This window comes from Morone saxatilis, unplaced genomic scaffold (genome assembly GCF_004916995.1).
Source record: "Morone saxatilis isolate NCDOM2014 unplaced genomic scaffold, NCSU_SB_2.0 Contig12, whole genome shotgun sequence".
Classification (NCBI taxonomy): Eukaryota; Metazoa; Chordata; class Actinopteri; family Moronidae; genus Morone; species Morone saxatilis.
The window spans coordinates 16,786,994-16,809,546 of record NW_023339674.1 but is presented as its reverse complement, the minus strand read 5'-3'; the positions used below and the strand labels follow the sequence as shown (position 1 = coordinate 16,809,546).

Sequence of the window (22,553 nt, the reverse complement as noted above, 5' to 3'; positions counted from 1 at the left end):
TGTCCGAATTTGCAATATATAAGTCTGCCTTTTGAATGGCACTTAATGATCTAATATCAGAAGTGTAATAGACGCCTAGGTACTTTCGGCCTAATCCAAATGACTAATGGACACTATTCAGAGCTTTTTCCAAAAGTCAGGTCCACCATGAGCCTATACGTCTGTGTACATTTGGTTTGGTCTGTGTTTATGTGTTTATACTCACAGAGAGAGACATTGTGTGTTTGAGCATCACTTCCATCCATTTGACGTTTTAAAAACACCTCCTCTACATTTCGGCCCAATTTTAAGCCCTGTGAATGAGACTTTTCCTTGTGTACAGGCACACTGTATCTCCCTCACACACTCAAAAGCACATATGCATGGTCATGCTCACGAAACCCCTGAGACATACTGTCAAATGACATTATATGATAATATAATACAGACAAACAAAAGCAAAGTCCTCTAAGGTGATACTATCCGTCTTATCCAGGGTTTCTGTCTGTTAGCACCCAAAGCAGTGAATCTGATTTGATATCGACATTTGAGATGGCAACCAGGGTCAGGGTAGAGCCAGTCATGAGGTGGGAGTCAGGTCAGCCTCCATGCGTTCCTCGCCCCCACCTTTAGTGTGTCACCCCGCCCCCCTACCCTCCACTGTCTCAGCGGAGTTCATGGCGAGGCCCCCCTCATGCATCCCTCACTGACCAGGCAGCTGAGAGGCACACAGATACCCCCTTAAGGAGCTTTGCTCTCTGGAGGAAACTTAATCTCTTTTTTTAACGCCATCCCAAGGCTCCTCGCAGGCCCTGAATAGAGCGGGGGAGGAGCCGGCTGCAGAGTATCTCCGAGCCCACATGGCAGCCCAGCCCAAATCTGAATATCTGAGCCACGGCGGAGCTGAGGAGCTCCAACGCCAGCACAGGAATTAGCCCTCCAACAGGCCACGCTAAATCCCCTGCCTCCTCCCCTCCGCCCCACTTGCTCCTTCTTCTTGTACTCTCCTGCAGCGACTCCCCCACTTCACCCACCGCCGCACGTGTTTGACAGGCTGTGACAGACAGACACAGAAAGACAGAAACTGATTGAAGGGAATTTTATGCTCATCTTTATGAGAAAAATACCTCATTTGAAAAGAAGAATGGGCTGACAAACCTTTAAAGGAACTGTTTGACATCTTGGGAAATGTGCTTGAGTTGCACTCTTGCAGATAGTTTAATGAGAAGATCGATTCCAACTCTTTATCTGTCAATTCATGTGGAGTTGGAGCCAGGAAAGTTAGCTTTGCTTAGCTAAAAGACTGAAAGCAAGGGGACACAGCAATCCTGGGTCCGTCTAAAAGTAACAAAATCTACCTACCTGCACCTCTAAAGCTCACCTTTTGACATGTAACCAGTGGAGACTACATAAAGTCACAGCTCCCCGGCCCAGAAATAGTCTGCAACTTAATTTTTACACTTCAAGTTCTGTCCGGATTAAACAAACAAGATAATAACCTGTTAATTTGTGAGTTTTAGAGGTGCTATTTTGTTACCTTTGGACAGAGTTATATGCTAACTTTTCCCCTCTGCTTTCAGTCTCTGTACTAAGCAAAACAAATGATTGTTGGCATCTTCAGACAGATATTAGAGTATGAGTCTTCTCATCAAACCCTTGGCAAGATTTTTTTCCTAACTTTTAAGGTTTTAAAGTCTTAAAATGTTAGATTTTTTTCTAAAACTGTCTGTAAACACAATTGGTCCATGTTAACAAATGACCCATCAGACCTTTCTAAGCCTCCCAAAATGCATTGTCAGTATTTTATCACCTTGTCAGGTCCGGCTGTAAAGACACGCAGATGACTCCCTGCTTCAAAAACCAAACTCACCCACTTTCTCTCTCCCTCTGTCTGCCTCTCTCCCCCTCTTGACCAAAGGGCAGGGGTAAATATTAACCCTGACAGACTTGTGTGAAAATCTCTGAGCCATTTTATTTGGAAGGAGGTGTGACAGATTACCGAAGAAGGGCGGATTCCTCAGTGGCAAGAGGTAGCGGCTCTCTTTACCCAAACACTTTGGGACCCGTGCTCTGACATGCTCCTTTAGCACCCTGTCAGGAGACTATTCCCAAAGCAAACACAGCCATGGCTTTCTCTCCACAAGGCGGGCCCTCATAAACTCCCTGAAAAGGACTTAGAGTGCTGAGGAGCCACAAGAAAACAAGATGTGGGGAAACCAAACAGACCTTACAAAGCCCTGGACATGGTGTCTTTAGTCAACTTAACGGGAGTATGGTGTTCACTTAGGGGAGTAAAAGGAAAGGCAAATTTCAGCTCTATTTTATCTCAGCAGGTCCAAACACAGACGAGTACTGTATTTCATGCTGAAAAGTGTCCAAGTGATACCAACAGAGAATAGAGCAAAAGTGTGAGGAGAACAGCCTATTAGACTGTCTGATCTACAATATTTATTTTAAAATGTGTTTATTCCCTCTAATTCTTCTGTGAAAAAAATCCTGTACTCTGTAATACTTGTGGTCTGCACTTTTAATATCAAGCCATGGCTTTAAATATGTAAAAAAAAAAAAGAAAGAAATTAAGTTAAGTGTGCCACAGTTTTGAGGTCTTTGAAAGATAAAGTTTATTGTAGTTTTAAAACAGTCAAAGCTCAGTTATTGACCATCGGTGATGTGATGGGAACGCTCAGTCTGGCTAGACACAGACTTGAGAACAGCATTGTGATCCAGACATGGACCAAGCAGAGTCATTTATGGTCGTGGTGTGAGATTCTGTCACAGCCATGATAATACAGTCCACACACTGGCTTAAGAGAGACAGGAAGTATATGAGGAATTTAAAACCTGTACTGTTAGACCAACACCAAATCTAATAGTTTAATATTCTAGTGCTGGACAAATTAAATGAACCTCCTTAAACCTTCAATAGCCCCTTGACCCTTGGGGGGCTGAGCAACAAACTATAAACACAACATTGTCATTTTATTATTAGTTAATATGTTAATATAATATAATATAAAACCAAAACAGTCAGCTGAAAGAGGCCAAAACGCTCCATAGAATTGAAGGACCAGAAGTTGGGTGATCATTCTCTGTAGGTTCATCACTGTGAGCGACTGCTTTCACATTACGATTTTATTATTATTTATTTATCAAAATAATGATTAGAAAATCTTTAATTAATGGGATTTTTTTTTTAATCTGGACAAATACATGTATGCAGGCAACATCTGTGGAGAGGAATAAATGTTTTATTAGGCCTGCCTCAACATCAACACCAAAGAAGGTATAATTCTTAGATATATTGATTGTGATATTTCCCTAAAGACAAGTAGCGTAATTAAACTCTGACTCCTGGCTCCTGCAGCCATATCAGTCTGAAACATAACTCCTTCACACTTGTTTAACACTTGGTCAGAGACCTAACAGAGCGTGTGTGTGTGTATGTGTGTGTGCTTCAACTCCCTGAATACAGCTCATTTTCCCTCTGTTAGTCCTGTGTAAGCCTCGGCCTGTGAATGCACAGAGGGACAAACCTCTATTACCTATTGAGCAAAAACTGGGTCAAATGGTTGAACCAAGAATTAATTTACAGGTGGTGGTATGGAGTATTACAAAGGTTCACCAGGTTGTACAGGCAGGGTGGTGATGAAGGGTGTGAGGGCGATGTGGGTAAATGGAAACTGAGTTCTTAATTCAAAACTGGACCCTAATGAGTAGATTCCTCTGGGGGTAAGAGGGATCACAGTTTCTTCAATTGAAAAAGTGAGCCAAATGGATCATCCATTTATTCATCATCTGTGGAATCGTCTTAATTGGAATTCAATTTAGCAGTGTGTGTGTGTGTGCTAATGTGACAGTGTGTGTGTGCATGTACAATCACAGGCCACGTTGGACCCTCTTTTAAATATGCTGTGCCTGATGGGCTCTGAAATACATTTCTCTTGAGCCCCGAGCAGACTTAGATACACTTGTCACATAATCAAATGTGAAATACAAAGTACTGTATGGTGAAAGGGCCAGGACTTTATTCCAGGGGAAATAATTTACTTTTTTTTCTCCCCTCTCTCCAGCTGCCTGCTTTCATGTCATTTAGATGAGTGGTTAATAAGGCAGAGCGTTAAGAGGATTATGATCTGGTTGGGCCATGGTGGTGGCAGTGGTGGTGGTCGGGGGGGATGGGGGCGAGTCAGAGCATCTAAGGCAGCGAGATGTTGGGGGGGCATATAGTCGGCTGGTACAATACTGGGCAGGAGGAGAGCATCCTCCTCACTGTCAAGATTCATTTAGTCAGAACTAAGCACTCCAATAGGCCTGAGCTCTCCAATAGGCCATATCTTTTTCCTGTTCTTTCAGGCTGGGGGGGATTTTCTTTAAAGACTTTCTATCTATCTCTCGCTCTCTCTGCGTTAATGAAGACCCTCAAAGTGGTCCAATGGGAAGAGTTGCAGGTATTGTTAAGCCAATGAGGAGGTGAGAGCCTGAGTCCTGAATGGGGTTTAGGGTTCAGTCTGGAAAAGGGGAAAGATGTGGAATCAGGGAGCGTCAAATTTTAGCGCTGGCCTGTGAAGATTTTAGGGTCCTGTGTGCTGGGAATCCAAAGATAGAGCTTAAGAAAAAAGGCTTTTGAAAAACTTACACTTTTCGGCAGTCCAGCATGGTTTCACTTGAGTGGAAAGGTAGATATTTTGGTAAAGTCTCTGACAGGTAGAGCGGACTTCACCTGGGAATCATCCTCTTGATGTGTTCTTAGAGGAACTCTGAGGATGGATGACGCAGTATCTCTGAGGAAGTAAATGTAACGAGAGCCACCTCTTTACTGAAGAGTCTTACCAACACAGACACAGATTCCACCACTGCTGGCCTGCTGCCATTGGATAGTGTCCTCCGATGCCTTCTCCAAGCGATGCACTTTGTGAGAGCCCATTTTAAGAAATCTCCATGGATCAGCCCCACACGCTCCCCGGAGAAGACACAAGCCTCCCCCGCCACCATTCCCGAACCCCCTCCACCATCCTCTCCCCCAATGCAACCTCCCACCCCACCCTGCGACTCACAGCGCCCGGCACCAGGCTTCTTAAATGCATCTTTAATTCAGCAACTTTGAAGTGGCACTCCTGCAAATGCACTCAATCAATTATAAATGAAATAATCTCCTTATAATATTAGAGATTTTTAAAGTCTAAGAAATACTGGGAGATTAGGGAGCCCAAATCAGTTTTAGCGGTATCTAAAGTGACAGCAGGAGAATCATTGGAAGGAGCGGGTAGAAACTTAAAATGATTATGTAGATCTGTGTCACTGCCGAATGTTTCTGCAAATCCCTGCTGGATCTACCGCAACGAAGGAAACAGATTATTCCTGGCCTTATTTAAAGGGTTGGAGTTCTTAAGTGGCTTTTTAAAAGGAAACATTTATATATATTTACACATATATTTACAGTTACTCTCTCTCCCTCTCCACAGCTACTCTAGAAGCTCCTCACCGCCATCTTCTACCCTCTGGGTCAGCCTGTGTTGTCACATGTACATGAGCTCCCCTATTGTACGAAGGATTAAGCTTTTGTTAAAGTTTTAGCTTATAGCAACACTCATAACGTATTCATCAAAGCTCAGGATGACTGTAGATATACAGCCATTACATGCATTTTCGCCTAATGGTGTTATTGTATCTTGTGATTTAATAAGTTTGGCAGAAGTGAATGAAACTGCTATTCTTGTTTTTCAAGTTTAATGTGAAGTCAAATTGTCTGAAACATTTCGTAGAGAAGAGAGTAGAGTTTGTATTCAAATTTGCATATCAACTTGTATGTTTTAAATTGAATGACATATTATACCTATCGTACTTTTATGCTTTTTTTCATTATGTCTTGCACAATTTAAGTTTCTATTTCTATATATATAGATGATGTTAGTGCCACACATGCACGCTCTGCTGGGTTGGACAAACCTTGTGTTTAGTTCTACCTATTTTCTGCAGCGGCTGTTGTGTTTATCCTCTCCTACCATTACTCACATTGGTAGAAATTATGACCCAGTGCACATTTCTATCACGCTGGGGTTCATTCATCTTTGATTACACCTTTCAGATGATATAAATTAGGTCTATCCCACACTGTTAGCTTGATGGATTACAGGGGCCAATATGAAACACACTGATCAATATCATGGATTAGTTTCTGTGTTTCAAGGCTATGCGACTCTGTGAGAGCAAGACTGTATTTGCAAGCCTGCTCAGTGCTGATAAAGACCACTGCCACCTTTTAACTTTGCAGCTCCTTAACAATGAGCTGTACTTGAGTGTAACATCACAAAATACTCATGTATGCAATGCAAATATAAAGACAAAATTAAAGTTTGCCCTCTTTTTACTATGCTCCTCCACTTGTCTCTTCCTCAACCTTCCCAGTGGATCACTTACACCATCAAACCCTGGAAATTCTGTTTATTGTAGCAGGCACTTAAGCTGAGGAGAAAGCAGAAATCAATGGAGGGATAACTGTTCCAGAGGGCAGAGGTCATATACACGGTGCTAGCGGGACTCATATCTCACTGGACTAAAAACAGTCAGTTTTGGTGAATTGTTGTACGATAATAATAAAAAATAGCATTTAAAAATAAAGCTATTTTCAGATATGCTATATATAAAAATGCTGGTTAAAGCTGTACGGAGCAATAATTTTATGTTAACAAAAAATTATTTAGTAACTAAACAGCTATTGCTGCTTTGTATGTGTTGGATGTTTGTTAGCTAACACTGTTTGCTATGGTGATAATATGTCAATGATGTGTTTACAGCTAGTTGCGCTTTCCACAAGCAGTAAAAAAGTCAGTTATTATGCTTTAAGGTAATGACTTTTTGTTGTACAGACATACAGTAAATGTCTGTTAAATGTTCTATAATGGCTTTACTCAGACATGGGAGGACTGTAAAGGAAAGAACCACAATGCTCTGTTGTTCAAACTGAATTGCTGAGAGGAGACGTGTTTGACCATCCCTTTGAGCAGAAAACAGCCAACTGGGGGAATTTACACTCATTTTACGAAGAGGAAGAAGAGGTTTGGGGAAAGGGAAAGAAACGATTATGAGAGCATCAGGAAACTTACCGAGGCATTTATCAAGCTTAATGAAAATGCTCCATATGGACAAGGCACAGGTCAAACGAATAAGCTTTTAAAAATCAATCTCACCAATTACTGTCTGTCTCACTTGTGAGTGAGTCACGCTTGACTCGGCACACAATCAAAAGGGGCAGATGCAGGGAGAAGCTGAGGAGGGAGAAGAGTGACAACTTCATGTTTAGGTAATTATCACCACTTCTGGCATGAACTGAGGGGCCTCTTAACTGCCTCATTGTTGTTGTTAAACAGTTTGCTCTCTTGATTGATGATGAAAAGGGAACATGCACCCACACCTCTCATGGGACTGTGACATAATGTGTTGTGCATCCCCTGTGACCCTGCCAGCTGGGCAGGCTAAACACAACACACACAGGCGAGATTGTATGGACTACCACAGGGGGGGTGGCTATCAATACATTATTCATATCCATCTGACGGGACACACTCTGAGGCGAGACACACGCACACCCTCACACCCACCCACGCACACACATTTATTCAAATTCAGCCACTTTATCATATCAGTGGCAGGGCTGAGAAGTCATACATCCCCATAGATGCTCCAGTCTTTTTCCTGCACTGTCATCAGATTCCCTGGCTCTCCCCAGTGTGTTACCTCCTCATTCATATTCATGTAGAGTCAGATCTCTGCCAAAGGGCTCCTCTGCAGCGTGGGGTGGGGGTGGCAGGACCCTGAGGCAAGGAAAACACTCTAAAAACACACACAGACATAAAGCATCGCAGTCAATCTCAGCATGAAGCATACTGTAGTTTTTTTCTTAGAGGGAAAATGTGACAAATGTGTACGGTTTTGTGGAGCAGTATTTAAAAATTAGACTTATTTTGAATGCAAACATATATTTGCATGAAGAGAAAAAAAAACATTTTATGTAATGCAGAACCAGACTTACATTTAAAGCCTTTTCCTGCAGTATTTTGTTTGCTCATGCCCATGTTCCAGCTCGGCGGGCAGCTAATCAGTGCTCATTAGGAACAGATAAATACATACAGATATCCATCGGCACTGGCTCTCTTTAGCAGGCTCCCCCCTGCTGCTGCTGTGTGCTGGAGGGATTAGCTAACGAGAAGACAGCAGCTCTCTCTCCTGGGTTCCTCCAGCCAGCCGCCATCTGACAGGATGGCCCGACTCTTTACATGGCCAGTTGGGCCCAGCAAGACTTCTTTTTATTCTGAATGCCTCTCTCTTTTTCCTGGCCTCTATATGGTGCCCATTTGAGAGTGTTTTTTTTCCTTCATTCATTTCAGTATTAAGACTGATACAAATGTTACTTTGACAAATTGCTCACCTGAACTACTTCTTTTACCCCAACTTTGCAATAAGTGTTCTTCATTCGTCCCTGATTGGTGGGATCTGTGTGAGCAGGTATCCAGGTTAAGTGGCCAACCGCTGTGTCCCTGCAGAGAGCTCGATGCCTTCAGGCCATCTCACACAGTCATTTCTTAAGCACTTATTTCCACACTGGCTGGCATTCTCTGCAGAGGTTTCCACCACACTGTAATTAGAGGCAAATGGCTGGGAGCAGACCTGCTGATCTGGAGGTATAACCCAGTAAAATATGATATCCACTTTACTGCCCATTGTTATCACACAATAATTAAGGGAAGTGTAATTTGAGTTACACAAAATTTGCATCTTCCTGCAATGCAGGTACACACTGGAATATTCAGTACAGGAATAAGATAGGATAGTTTCTTAAATATTTAACCACATTATATATTTGTTACATCTTCCATTTTAAGTTGATTTAAATGTAAAACGTTATGTTAAAATTGTGCTGTTAAAAAGATTTTTAAGGAATACTTTTGCTTTCTTTCTGGGAAGAATGGGGTGGGAAGAATGATGACATTTGGTCTAAATATGAGGAGGTAGAGCTTCGATGCAGTTAGCTCAGCATAAAGACTGAAAACATCTAGCCTGGCTCTGTCTGAAGGGAACAAAATTGGCTATCCAGCACATCTAAAGTTCACCAATAAACACGTTATATACCTCCGCTGTGTCTGTCATGGCGCTCAACTCGAGGTTTCAAAACGGTACTCCACAAACCAGTGGGTGATGCCACGATAGGTTCACACTGGACTTGCCTTAAAGGACCAGTGTGTGGGATTTAGTGGCATCTAGTGGTGAAGTGGCAAATTGCAACCAACTGTACATTGTTCGCATCGCTGAAACTCACAAAAGACCCTATCTACAGCCAGGGTTTGATTTGTCCATTACGGGCTACTGTTACATGGCGGACCCGCTCCCTGAACTGACCCGATAAAATTATGCAACAAAAACACAACGATTCTTATTTTCCTGGTGACACTAAGGTAAACATATCTATGAATATTATATTCCATTTCTGCCAATAGATCATCCTAAATGTTTGTGTTTTAATGGTCATGTACGGGTGATGTCCCAGTGGTCAGTCAGTAGGTTAAAGCTGGATGTGGCTCTGTGCTGACGGCCAGCCAAAACCTTCTTAAAAAGGCTTTGTGTAGAACAAGGCATAAACCCAGATTATGAAACAACAATAAATCAACCCATTATGCTCATTTCATGAAACAGTGTATAATAGAACTTATGGGGGGAAGAGCTTGACTTAGGTTTCGAAGAGCTATGCTCTTACTGAGATACAGTAATGAGTGAAGAGATGATGAAGGATAAATGGAAGTTCAACCATCAGTAACAAAGAATCAGTGTTGTTTCAGTGCCTGTTGATGCTGTATTTGTTCACACGTTTCCAGATGTGCAACTTCTTTGTTGCTCATTTATTAGACATTTATTAGGCAGAAAAAGTAGCACTTTCAGAGTTTGAAACAGACTTCAGACCAGCAGCCTTTATTCTGATGAGAGACTAAAGAGGAGAGGAGAACTCAACAGTGACTTAAGCTCATTTGAGCCTCAATTCTCTAAATGTTTGAATCCAGATGACCTACAGATGCTTTAAAGCAGATTTAGCAACAATAGCCAGATGTTGGATGTTGAGAGGTAGCTAGTGTAGGGGTTGGGGGGGCGGTTATCACACCGGCTGAGTTTTTTTCTGGTCTTTTTAATCGAGAAAAGACTTAAATCTGTTTCTAAGTGCTTCCAAATCAGATATAACAGACAGAGAAAATCAACTTCTCCATGTAAGTGTGTGCTGCTTTGTGAGGCTGATATGGACCAGAGAGGATTACTCCTGGATGGGAGGCTGGCTTTGGAAGGACTATGAAGATGGGAATATAGACTTTCCTACTTTATAGGATCATGACAATCAAATAGGGGATGGGGGCCATTCAAGTGAGCCATGCAAAGATTCTTAAAGGGGAACACCGCTGAGTTTCACAATTTAATACTTTTAATACTTAGTGTATTTAAGTAAACATTTCACACTGGTTTCTGGCAACTGGTTTTTGTTCGCTATACCTCTGTATGTAGCCCGAAGCACAATACATTTCTAATTAAGAAGTGAAGTCCATGCTAGGGCTATAAAGCTTAAGTATACATTTATATATATACATTTGTAGGGACACCAATTTTTTGTCTGATAGAAGACTCAATACCCCAGAATGCATTGCAGCCACAACTGGCATCTAGCTGTCTAGTGTGTGAGAATCCAACATTTTATTTTATTTCCAGCACAAAGCACCACCATTTAGTAGCATTTAAATTAAAATATATGTTTACATCCATCTTCATAGTTTGTTTTTTTACTGAACACACAAAGCAACATTAAAAGGACTTACAGCCATTAACAGAGGGAAGAAAACCGGAATCAGCCCGACTGCGTGACGACTGTCTGACTCTACTGTAGGTTACTGATAGTCCCAGCCCTTTCCCTGGGTGATAGTTAATTACCCTGGATAAATCCATTGGCAATTTGTCAGGCTCTTCCAGTGTGCCCCCCACTGAAACCCAACCACTTCCCTCCTCTCTTCTTCCTCGTTCTAAGCTCATGTAATGAATCACTAATCACTTGGTCCCTGACGAACATCCCCAACCTATTATCTCTTAATTACCCTATTCAGGGGGCATCAACACAGGCCAGCAGGGGGCGTGCTGTCAAACAAATATGAAAAATATGATGCAAATTAAATCACTTGGTTGTATATTAAATTTCACAACCCTGAACTTTGTTGTGTGTGGATGAGGACAGTGTATTTACTATTGAGGTGGTGAATTATGTATGTCACCATGTTTCTGTTCGTATACCTGAGAGGGCGAGCGAGACACTGAAAGCCCCCCGGCTGTGGTGGTTTATGTACATAGAGCCAGAGCGAACTGGCTTGTTCTCAATCTCTGCTCGGCTCTCTGACCGCCCGGCTCCAAATGGTCCTCTTGTGGAGCATTTGGGCTGTGGCAGAAAATGGAGCCTCTAACTCACAGAGTCATTTGCAGATGCGACACTTGGGAATCGAAGCGAGTTGCCACAGAGCAAAGATAGAAATTGGAATTGGCAGCAGACATGAAATGGGGTCAGGGGATTTGTCACTGAAACACACACACACACACAGAGACAGACAGACACACAGAACAAGTGAGTTTACAGGGTCCTCTAATTTACAAGGGAGGGTGTTCAAACAATAGTGTCACAGTTTAACTGAGTCCCAGAAACAGACTCAGAATAAAAAGCCTAATTTGTAGCTGTCATTCAGAATTCCCTCACATGAAATTAAACGGATTCTTGCTGACTTGAGTCTTCGTGAAAGTAAATGTGGTTTGGACATAGGTCAGGGTCACCCTGTTGGTGTGATGGAGCAGATTGTCTAAGCGGTGTGTGAGGCGAGAAAGAGAAATTCCCATACTCCCTTTCCCCAGTCTGAGAAAAGAGCAAAGAATAGGTTCAAGATCACACAGTTGTCGCTTGTTTACATCAACCGAGTAAACCAAGAGCAATTTTTTTATAGCGTCCAAAACTGACAGGTGCCCCCTGCCAAGCCCTCTTAATAGTGAAGGTTTTTGAATTTAATCTCACTAATTTCGACATATCCCTCTATGGATCTTAAAGCTTAACTTTAAAAAAGAAAAAAGACCCTGTACGGCCCTTTTTAGAATCCTGGTGTCCGTTTTTTGTCAATCCTTTAGTGAAAGCCTGTCAAAAATGGTTAGCTTCTCCAGTGAAACTACTTCTTTGCATCTTAGCTCCCGGTCTTGCCCTGTGTCTGCACAATTTCTTTCTATCCTCTTGTTTCTCTCCTTTTGTTTAGATAAAGCGAGGGATTAGGAAAGATTTGCCCCCATAAAGTAGTGGTTTGATGGGCTTTTATCCCACCATGTTGCTAAAGCTGTGTAGCCCCTGGATTAGGCCCTGACAATAGGAACCCTTGTGCTGGGCCGCAGCCTGAGGGGCACAACCAAAGACCGGCTTTGAGAAAGAGGGAGGAAACAAACCTGCCAACCTCGATATGTCAAGTCTGCCAGAGAAACCGTTCAGAAGAGCAGCCCCGGCTACAGCATGGTGTGCTGTGTCTACAGGATCATACAAGGATAAACAATAGTGAAAGTGAACAACTTGTGGCCAGCCTCACATACTGTAGAGAATTACTGTGTCTCTGTCCCAATTATTATATTCTTTCAACATCAACATTAATCGGGAACTCTGTTCACAGGTTTACAGGTCTTGGGGAGTAGCCTATATTGCATATGTGAAAATGTTGTATAAAGCCTTTTGGGGTCTCAGAAGGAGCTGTATGAAGTCTGATAAATGTCACTACTAGCATAACACAGCATAACACACCCACATCTCCAATCAAACTGTCAGTTGTGAAGCTGGATTGTGGGTAATGTAAACTTTGGGTTTTGACAAGGAAGAATAATGCGTATAATACGTGGAATAAAGAAAAAAAGGTCTCTGCTTCTGATGCATAGATTTTGATACTTCCATTTTGAGTCTGACAGTGTTATAGTAATACAATACTAAAGCAGTGGAGTACTCTTTTAAAGCTGCACCAATCAATATAGGATACTTATATTCCCAATTAATCAAATGACGCAATGAGTAAGGGGACAGACGCGAATTTCCCCCAGACTTTGTGGTTCCCCCCAACTGTTTTAGCATCTTTCAGTTCATTGTTTTGGTTTTCCTGATAGCAGTTTACACTTTATAGTGCTCCCCAGGGAAGAAAAAATCAATTAATACCTCTTTAACTAATATTTGCTACTCATTTGCTGTGTAACTTGCACTAGTTTCCTGAATTACAAGAATTAAATAGAAGCCTTATGTATGCCCATTAAGTGTGTTGTCACAACAGTGAATAGACTTCATTTTCCTTTGGTTATAGAGAGTGGTGTCAATTCTTGTAACTTTGGTGTTTTTAATAGCTATTATAGATGTCAACCACATGGAGGTGACAGGAGACTGTGTGACCTTGTCCTTTGACATCATGGTAACTGCTGAAAATAGAGGAGCCAGAGATTTGTCTATTTAAATCAGGTATCCAACACATATGAGAAAAGTCTTAAAGGTGAATGCCCAGCTAATACACAGCCGAAGGATTGCTAATGGCACGTTGCTTTGTTACTCTAGTCACACAAGTCCCAAGGAAGCAGTCAATTCCAAACCATACATCAAAATGATTAATTTCACCCAAATGAGCACAAGCTAACCTTGACTAAGAGCATGTGCAGGCCAGAGCAGCTGGATTGAAACCTAATGTATTCATGAAGTTAAAGAAAACCTAATGATAAAAGTTAATGGGCTCTGAAGGCTGAAGGCATCAACTTTTTCTTCGATCTGATGTAAAATGCCACTTGGAAATATAGGGAGTCATTTGAGGGGTAAAATTACAAACGTTCATGCGTTATAAACCTGATTAAAAACTGAACATGATTTATAAATCGCTACAGCTTCCTCGGCTGAGCTTTGATTCAGGCTGCCAAAGTCCTGATGCAGGGATAAAGTTTTGATATTCAGAAAGCAGGCGGGAGGATGATTGAGAGTTAAGACGATAACTCAGATCTGAGGCGAGGCTTTAACATGATAAAGCTTGAATGCAGCGAGAGTGCAGAGAACAATGAGTCCGGCAATGAAATCCACAGAAATCTGAGATGAATTTGGGGTTTAGAAAGTTAGCCTGGAGCGAGCAGTGCTGAGATCCTGGCGGTGATCAGGATGAGAAGCGGTGTGAAAATAGTAAGTTAAAAGATGGGTAAACTGATCATCATGATCAGGACTGATACTGTTCTGCAAAATAAAACATCTGGAGCTACTGTTTTTGTCTGTTAAGGTAAAAATTCAGTCGATCAACTGATCCAATTAATTGATGGTTTAATTGAATTCATGCTTTTCAAGCAAAAATACCAAAAGTTTGATGGTTGCAGCTTAGTATATCACTGCATATTGATTATCTTTTGGGTTTTGGAGTACTGCTCTGGCAAAATGAGATATTTGTTCATGTGACCATGAGCTCTGGGAAACTTTGGTGGATCATTTTTTAATGTTAATAATAATAATAAAAAGAATTGCAAGTTATAGTTTTATATTAACATCCTGCAGCATAATGTACAATCCACATTTGTCCAGATAAATGTAAAACATCCCATTTACTTCTCGCCTTTGTTGGGTTGAATAAACAAAACTTAGTTAAATAAAAAAAAATATGCTTTGAAATTAATATCTCATAAAACAAATGCCTACATTTATAAAGTCATTCTGAAGTTTTATGTGGATACTCTGCAGAGTAATGTAGGCATCACAACTTCAGGATACTTTTAGAAAACTGTAAATTAATACCTTTTTAATATCATTCTAGAAAATCTGATAATCTATAGACTTCAACAGTTTGAAATTTTATGAAGAATTTGTTCTGAACATGTGTTTGTAGCCTATGTCCAAAGAAATGATAACCCCGTGTAAACTGAGTCAGTGTGAGTTTGCTGTCCACTCCATTCCTGTCAGAAGGGACTGCTGCTCCACTGGCCTAATATCACTCTAATAGCAGGCCCTCTTGACACTTGCATTAAAGCCCTCAGCCATGCTGGACATTAGCCCGCATTAAGTTCCGTAAAAAAGCTGATTTGAGGAAGAGCAGCTGAGAGGAATTCCTTCTCGCTTTAATTGCTTTAGAAACGGTTCCCACAAAGAGACACTGGCCAGATTTACCTCCAGTTTAAGTTCTTATTTCCATCGGTTCACAAGTTAATCCGATTTTTTTCTCCTCTAGGCCCAAATGCTCTGCGGTTATACGGACAAAAGAGAAGAAAACATAACGTGGGGATTAAAAAAACAGACATTAGAAAATTATCATTATTATTATTATTATTATTGATCGTTGCATTCACTAAACCACTAGATAGCCACTTGTTGCTTGAAAACTTCCTCTAAACTCATTCCTTTCATTTTGTTGCTTTCATATTTTGGATTTTTCCAATTGTATAAGAAGCCAAATTAAAAAATCAAGAGGACACCACTTGAACGAAGTGAACTTTGGGTGAAGGCGTTGAGGTATAAGAGTATCACATTTTCTTCTCACGCAGACTGTTGTCAGGAGTGTGAAGTTCTGCAAATGAATGTGGCCAAAGATCAAATTGAGTTTAGGATTTTAAACCCCCCCTCCAGCACCCCACCTTCCTCTTTCTCTCTCGCTCTCTCGGAGAAAATTCAACAAAATATGCAAGCTTTACATTAAAAGGCTACTTTTCGATGCCCTTAATTCCAGCCTAAACGGTTTTTCTTCGGGAGAAGAAATCTTTTCTAAAAACCTTGAAGAAGAGAGGGGCATTATTGTTTTAATCCTCTTACCAGCAGTCATTTTAAGACATTTTTTTGGAGGGTGAAATGGCGTCTTGTCTACCCAATCCTAACCTAAATCCCTCGGGGCCGGGGAGCTGCTGGAGGCAGCAGTGTAGCCCAGCCTGCATCTCTCCATCTCAGCTGCATTCCCACCAAACATGCAGTCACACCGAGGCAGGAGGAAAATAAAATTAAAGCACGGTATTAACCTGAAAGTCACCGTGCGCAAGTCACTGCAGAAGAGTGGCACAGGCCAGTCACTTACTATGTGCACATCATTTAATTAAGACGTGTATTATTAATCTTTTTTTTTTTTTTTGGCTGAATTTAGGAATTAATGAGTTGGAGTTTCCTTTTTAAAAAAAAAGCTCTCAATTCTTAGACACCGAAGATCTACTGAAACAAATATTATAATCTAATATTCTGTTTTTTAGATCAAAATTGTAGTTTTGTGACATTTGTAATGATTGTTTACACCTAAATTAAATCCAAAAAGCCTATAACATACAAATAGCTTTTTAATACAATGTGAATGTGGATAAAGGTTTCTTAAATTATTAAAAGCAGGTAACGGTATGCAGTATTTTATATTCAAATATCCTATTATAAGAAATCCTTTAAAAAAATAAATAAAATTTTTTAAAAATGCCCTTTGACCTCGCTTTAGCTCATATTGGAGGCACATTTCAACCCTGAGATATTAAAAATATCAAAGAAATAATAATTAAGGCCAAGGCTGTTACATAATTGGGAATACCTTTAAAAAAGCATCTTGTCATGCTGACATTTGTTTAATTTAGTTTCAAAGCATTAAGAGAATTTGTTATTTAGGCTGAACCCTGATCTAGCGTCAGTCTGCATCCCCAATAAAACACATTATCATTATTATTATCACCCCCACAAATAACAACAGAGGGCTTAATAACAATAATTAGAATGATGACCGTCATTTTTTTTGCAGAAAAACAAAATATATAAAAATACAAAAATGTTTTGTTTTTTTTCCCCCTTCCAAAACAACAACAGCGGCAGCAGAAAAGTCGGCACCTTCGGATGCAGAAAAATGATCTATGAAGTGCAGAGTGCAGTGAGGGAGGAGGGCGGAGGGGCTGTGAGGAAGGGAAGCGATGTGATTGGCACAGAGAAGGAGTGTGTGAGCGCCCCGGTGACCCCACCCTGAGCGCTTTAAAGGCCGGTAGATGGCAGCTCAGCATCCTCCCACATCCACAGAGAGGAGAGCCGGAGGACGGAGCGGAGCCACCGGGATATTGTCAGGATATCAAAGTGAATGAGAAAAAGATAATAAGGTGAAAGGAGAAAAAAATGAACGACTGCGGATTTTAGAGAAGAAGATTTGAAGGAAAATATTCGGCTGCCGGTGGAGATATTTCGCGTCAGACGCACACACAAAGAGAAGAGAGGTAAGAAGTTTGCGAATTAGCTCCGAGCAAGTTATTTTAAAACTGTAAATAACTGCTTTACGGGTGTATTCTTTCCTTTTTCTTTGTTTTTGTTTTGTTGCATTTTGGTGTTTGTTATCGTGGAGTTTTGTTTGTCATCCAAACTCCATGAAGTCTTGGACAAAATCGCTTTCAACAGTGCAACAGTGCACTGAGGTCTCCACCATCTCTGGTGATACAGCAGCTGAACAATGCGACTATCTGCTGCTTAAAGTTATAGTCGATTAAAAGTATGAAAGCGTTCAAAGTTTTTCAGTAACACCGACAGTTATGAGGCTGCAAATTACACAAATACACATTCTCACTTAGGCACATTTAAACATTGTTTAATACGATTTTAAAGACGGTGTTTTTGTTTTTTGTTTGCAGGTTGTTTATTGACCATAGATTATCCTCATCCACGTCCTGTGTCGTTTCACTTTCTGCATGCTGCTGAATTGATGCCATGCATACACAGCTCCGGCCCCAAGGCAATCTTTAGGAAAAAGCTGTATAACTCATAAATCCACGGCAATTAGCATAATTAGGCTTAAATCAGAGCCCGAGGCTGTGTGACATTGTCCTGAAAGAACTGCGTTATGTTGAATTTTTAAGCTGCAGATTTAAAAAAAATCGAACAGATTACACGAATCCAGCCAGAGGCTGATTTGGTAAAATAATGCAATGAAAGTACTTAGACCTACATGGGAAAAAGAAAATGTTATTGCATTAGTCACACGTTTTGATCACACACACACACACAGTAGCACACAGGCTGGCCCATCTTTCACGTGTCAGGCCTGATGATAAATTAATAGCCTTGTTGGAACCTATTTGCACCCACATTAGACAGGACCCCAACTGGGGATCCCGGGCATATTTCACTGAAGACCTGTCACACATCTCCGTCAGCCTGCAGGCGTCTGAGACTGACCTGGGACCCGCCACAGATTGAAATAAACGGCCCCCCACTCGAGTCAAACTCTCAGGGAGCAAAGTAAATATTTGGTCGCACCTGCTGTCAGTGCAGCCTGCGGAGCTGTAAGAGCGCACAAAGGCAATGCTTTCAATTAAAACCTCTTCAGACTGAATTTAATGTGCTTGTAGACGGTGAAATTAAACAGCGAAATGGTCAGGTTTCCTTTCATTGGACGTGGACGGGGAAAATGTCTGTACCTATTTATTACTTATACCTGCCTGATCAATAATGTATATTATTATTATTATTATTATCATTATTATTATTATTATTATTATACATTTATATAGGCATTTATATAGGAATTTTTATTCATCTCAATTGTGGACCATGATGAACAAATAAATGTATACATATAACAATATCAAGAAAGGGCCACAAGTATTTGTATTTAACAGTTGAAGTAGGCCTATTCTCCTCTTTTTAAGTAATTGTAAATTACTACATTTAGGCTGCCTTTCATTGCTGATTGGAAATGACAAAATATTTTGAATCAACATTTTTTTTCTGCACACCTCCGTTTACTATTATCTTATAGTTAAATCTGTCAGACAATTATTCAGTGTTGGGCTGTAGGTTCATAAAAATATGATTTCTTTCTTAAAGCTTTGATCAGATGGTAATTATAAATGTTTCTCCTACTTTAAAAGTTTCCAAGAAATTTTTTTTTCCTGAACTCCGCACTTTTGTGGACAAACCCTCCGTGGGAAGACACCGTTTAAGTGTTCCGTTTCATTTTACTTAAATGTAATCCAACTGGATCTAACAACACACAAAAAAAAACATTTATTTCAAATGAATTATTTTTCCTTTGGAGCGCAGTCGTTAATTCTCGTATTTCACCTGTTGCCATTTCAATTAATCAGGTTACACTATAATAAAGGGCAATTAAGTTTTTACCAGGGCTACGACTCGCAAACAGACTGCTTTGTTCAGTAAACAGGACACTGACACTCACAGCAGCTCGTCTCTCTCTCTCTGCAGACAGCTCGCCGGTCATGCAGCACTACGGGGTGAACGGCTACTCTCTGCACGCCATGAATTCACTGAGCGCCATGTACAACCTTCACCAGCAGGCGGCGCAACAGGCCCAGCATGCACCTGACTACAGGCCTTCAGTGCATGCCCTTACTCTTGCAGAGAGACTGGCTGGTAAGAATCAGTTGCTTATTTTGTTGTTTAACTGTGTATTAACACAAATTCAGTGTGCGTTGATCTCTGGGTGACCTTTGACCCGTCCTTCAATTAAACTGGTCGTGTTTCTTATTTCTCAACGGCTGCACATTTCAAGACATTATCCTTGAGGCCCGGTATGGCTCCCAGCACCGAAAGCAGCGGCGCAGTCGGACGGCCTTCACCGCCCAGCAGCTGGAGGCCCTGGAGAAAACTTTCCAGAAGACCCACTATCCTGATGTGGTGATGCGGGAACGTCTGGCCATGTGCACCAACCTGCCTGAGGCACGCGTTCAGGTAAAAAAAACCCCCTTAGAATGCAGTTTAAAGGCAAGAGAGTAAACTTAAAGGTAATCTTGTGCCATTAAAAGTGATAATGGACAGGCAAGGTGCTGAAAAGTGTGAAGACAATGCATTCACTGATCTGTCTCTCCATCCATCTGCCAGGTCTGGTTCAAGAACCGCCGGGCCAAGTTTCGTAAGAAGCAGCGCAGCCTGCAGAAGGAGCAGCTCCAGAAACAGAAGGAGGCATCCGGAGCTGCAGAGGGCTCTACAGAGGACTCCAAGACTGACCTCACCACCACCAATGCCACCACTACCACCCTGGTTCCTGAAGCCCACACTCCTCCCCCTCCCTCCTCTTCCTCATCCTGTCACTCAGAGACAGAGAGGCTGGCAGCCGCACGGCCCCAGCCTGGAGAGATGAGCGTGGAAGTCAACGTCACCTCCCCTGAGCCATCGGACAGCGAGTCAGCAGCGGAAGATAATGCTGACAGAGAGGAGGACGAAATGAGAGGGGAGACAAGGGTGAAGATCAGGGAGGAGACGCAAGGGGAGGGGGGAGCGCAGCCGGGGAGCAGCTCTCCATCCTGCAAACGGCTGAGCCCCACGTCAGGTAAAAATATCACAGTCTAATGAGTGCAGCTACTTTTCCTGTTACACTCCCGATTATACATTTAAGAATCTTATCATAGATGGATATTCTAACTGAATTGGTGTTTACAGGATAAACAAAAAAAAATCGATGCAAGAGTGTGTTGACACATACTAACGTCCTCCTTCTCTCTTCCTGTCTCTCAGACTCTCCCTTGAGCTCCCCCGCCTTGCCGTCCTCCAGTAGCGTGACCAGCAGTTTGGCGCAAAGCAACTCCTACGCTTCATCTCCTCTCAGCCTCTTCCGGCTGCAGGAGCAGTTTCGTCAGCACATGGCCGCCACCAACAACCTGGTGCACTACCCGTCCTTTGACATGAGCACGCCGTCCTCTCTGCCCTACCTGGGCATGAACGTCAACATGCCGTCCCCTCTGAGCTCGCTGCCCTGCCAGTCCTACTACCAGACCCTGTCACAGGCCCAGCAGGTATGGAACAGTCCGCTGCTGCAGGCGGCGCCAGGCAGCCTCCCTGGAAGCCTCAACAGCAAGACCACCAGCATTGAGAACCTCCGTCTGAGGGCCAAGCAGCATGCAGCCTCGCTGGGATTGGACACACTCCCCAACTGAAGCTCAGGCTGCTCAGTCCTCATGTGTTCGCCCTCTAGTCAGGGCCGTACCTATGAATTATGGGCCCTGTCAACAGGAGGTGACTCTGGGCCCCCCTTCGCTTTCCTTTTGACCACTCTCACCACTGTCAGCAACTATGGGTATCCATCCAAAACTCAGACACATCTCCAAAAACTCATCCGAAATATCCCAGATTTACCCAATTGGCTGTCATGATTTTAAAAATCCTCTGTTGTTGTACAATGTTTTCTTTGCAGTTTTCTCGATTTCAAATAAAGCCAATTTCAAAACCAGAGCGGCGTGACGAACAGTAGAAACACCACAAGCCAAAAAATGTGTTTTAGAGCTGGCACTTTAATTTGGGGCTCTCAGTTGTCGACACACGTATTCCCCTTCACATCATCATCATTGTATGGGCGCGCAGCTCGACGCCGGGGAACACACCAGAGCATGACGGACACCTCTGCTGGATAGACTTAACAGAAAATAAGATTAGAACAAGAACTCAATGGACTAAATGCAACAAAAAAAAATCCCACCTGGACTGCAGTTGTAACTGAAATGTACTTTTTGCCTGTGGATTTTTGCTTGTATTCGACGACTCCTGGTCAACAGCATAAGCCAACTCTGCTAAAGCTAGCTGCTCACTATGTTTTCAGCCTTCTCTGTGACGTCAGGACAGGAAGTCTTAAACTGCAGAGCTGTCAGTCTTATTCCAGGACAGATATAAGATATTAAAATATTCTATAACTCAACCCCTGAACGTGAACTATGCATGCATGCACCCCTCTGAAGCATGGCTTACAGCCGCAAGACACAGAATGAAGTCACATCAGATCTGATATCAGAAATAAAGCTCAGATCATGCAATATAATCCCACACACGACTCCTTGTTTAAAGTTACAGCACTCATCTTAGCCTGCAAGAATCCATTGAGCGTTGTAAATACAGTAGCCCTCAGTGTTCGCCTCCATCTGCCTGGCTAAAGAGTAACTCCATGTCTCCTTTTGTGTGAAGGATTTGAGTGGAAATACATTTTTTAATTGTGGCTTTAAGCAAAGGACCTACAGCAGAGGCACAGTGACAAATAAATGTGAACCCAGCAGACATTTTTGTTCACTCGGGTGCCAGAACTCAACAGAGTCACCACTTTTTCTGACCCACTGGCTTCAGCAGAAAGACGCACAGGCCCATTCTCTATGTATATCACTGTAGATTCAAGACATGTATTTCTCAATTGTTTAAAATGTGAGTAATTTATCTGTTTAATGCAAGGGAATAAATCACACCTAAGAATGACTCATGCTCTCAGTGTCGTCGGTTGAAAATATAAGATGAAAATATCTGCTTGTACTGACTCACATTGCCTCATTTTGCCATTTTACAAAGCAAAGAGGAAGTTTTAATCGAAGACAAAAACTAGCAATCGTTTGTTACTAAAAATGTACAAACAAAAACAAGGCTTTTTTTGTACAAAAGTCGTTAATTTAGATATGTCTAGTTGAATTGAGGAAATAGAGACACCCTATATGAATATCATGAAAAAAATCCCACTTTCTTAATGGCAGATTTCTATTTTTTTTGTAGATTTCTGAATTGTTGGACCTTTATCAGCTCAAAGGTGAGTCAGAATGAGACCAGACAATCCGTC

The 22,553-nt window shown here is 41.8% G+C and overlaps 1 protein-coding gene across 1 annotated transcript; it reads left to right on the top strand.

Moving 5' to 3' along the window:
• The first annotated feature begins 19,227 nt into the window (after positions 1 to 19,227).
• LOC118322159 (diencephalon/mesencephalon homeobox protein 1-B-like) lies at positions 19,228 to 22,173 on the top strand. The gene is made up of 4 exons (XM_035653747.1): positions 19,228 to 19,381; positions 19,521 to 19,699; positions 19,850 to 20,297; positions 20,483 to 22,173. The coding sequence occupies exons 1-4, from the start codon at positions 19,228 to 19,230 to the stop codon at positions 20,899 to 20,901; spliced, it is 1,200 nt and encodes a 399-aa protein (XP_035509640.1). The 3' UTR covers positions 20,902 to 22,173.
• Positions 22,174 to 22,553: the final 380 nt, after the last annotated feature.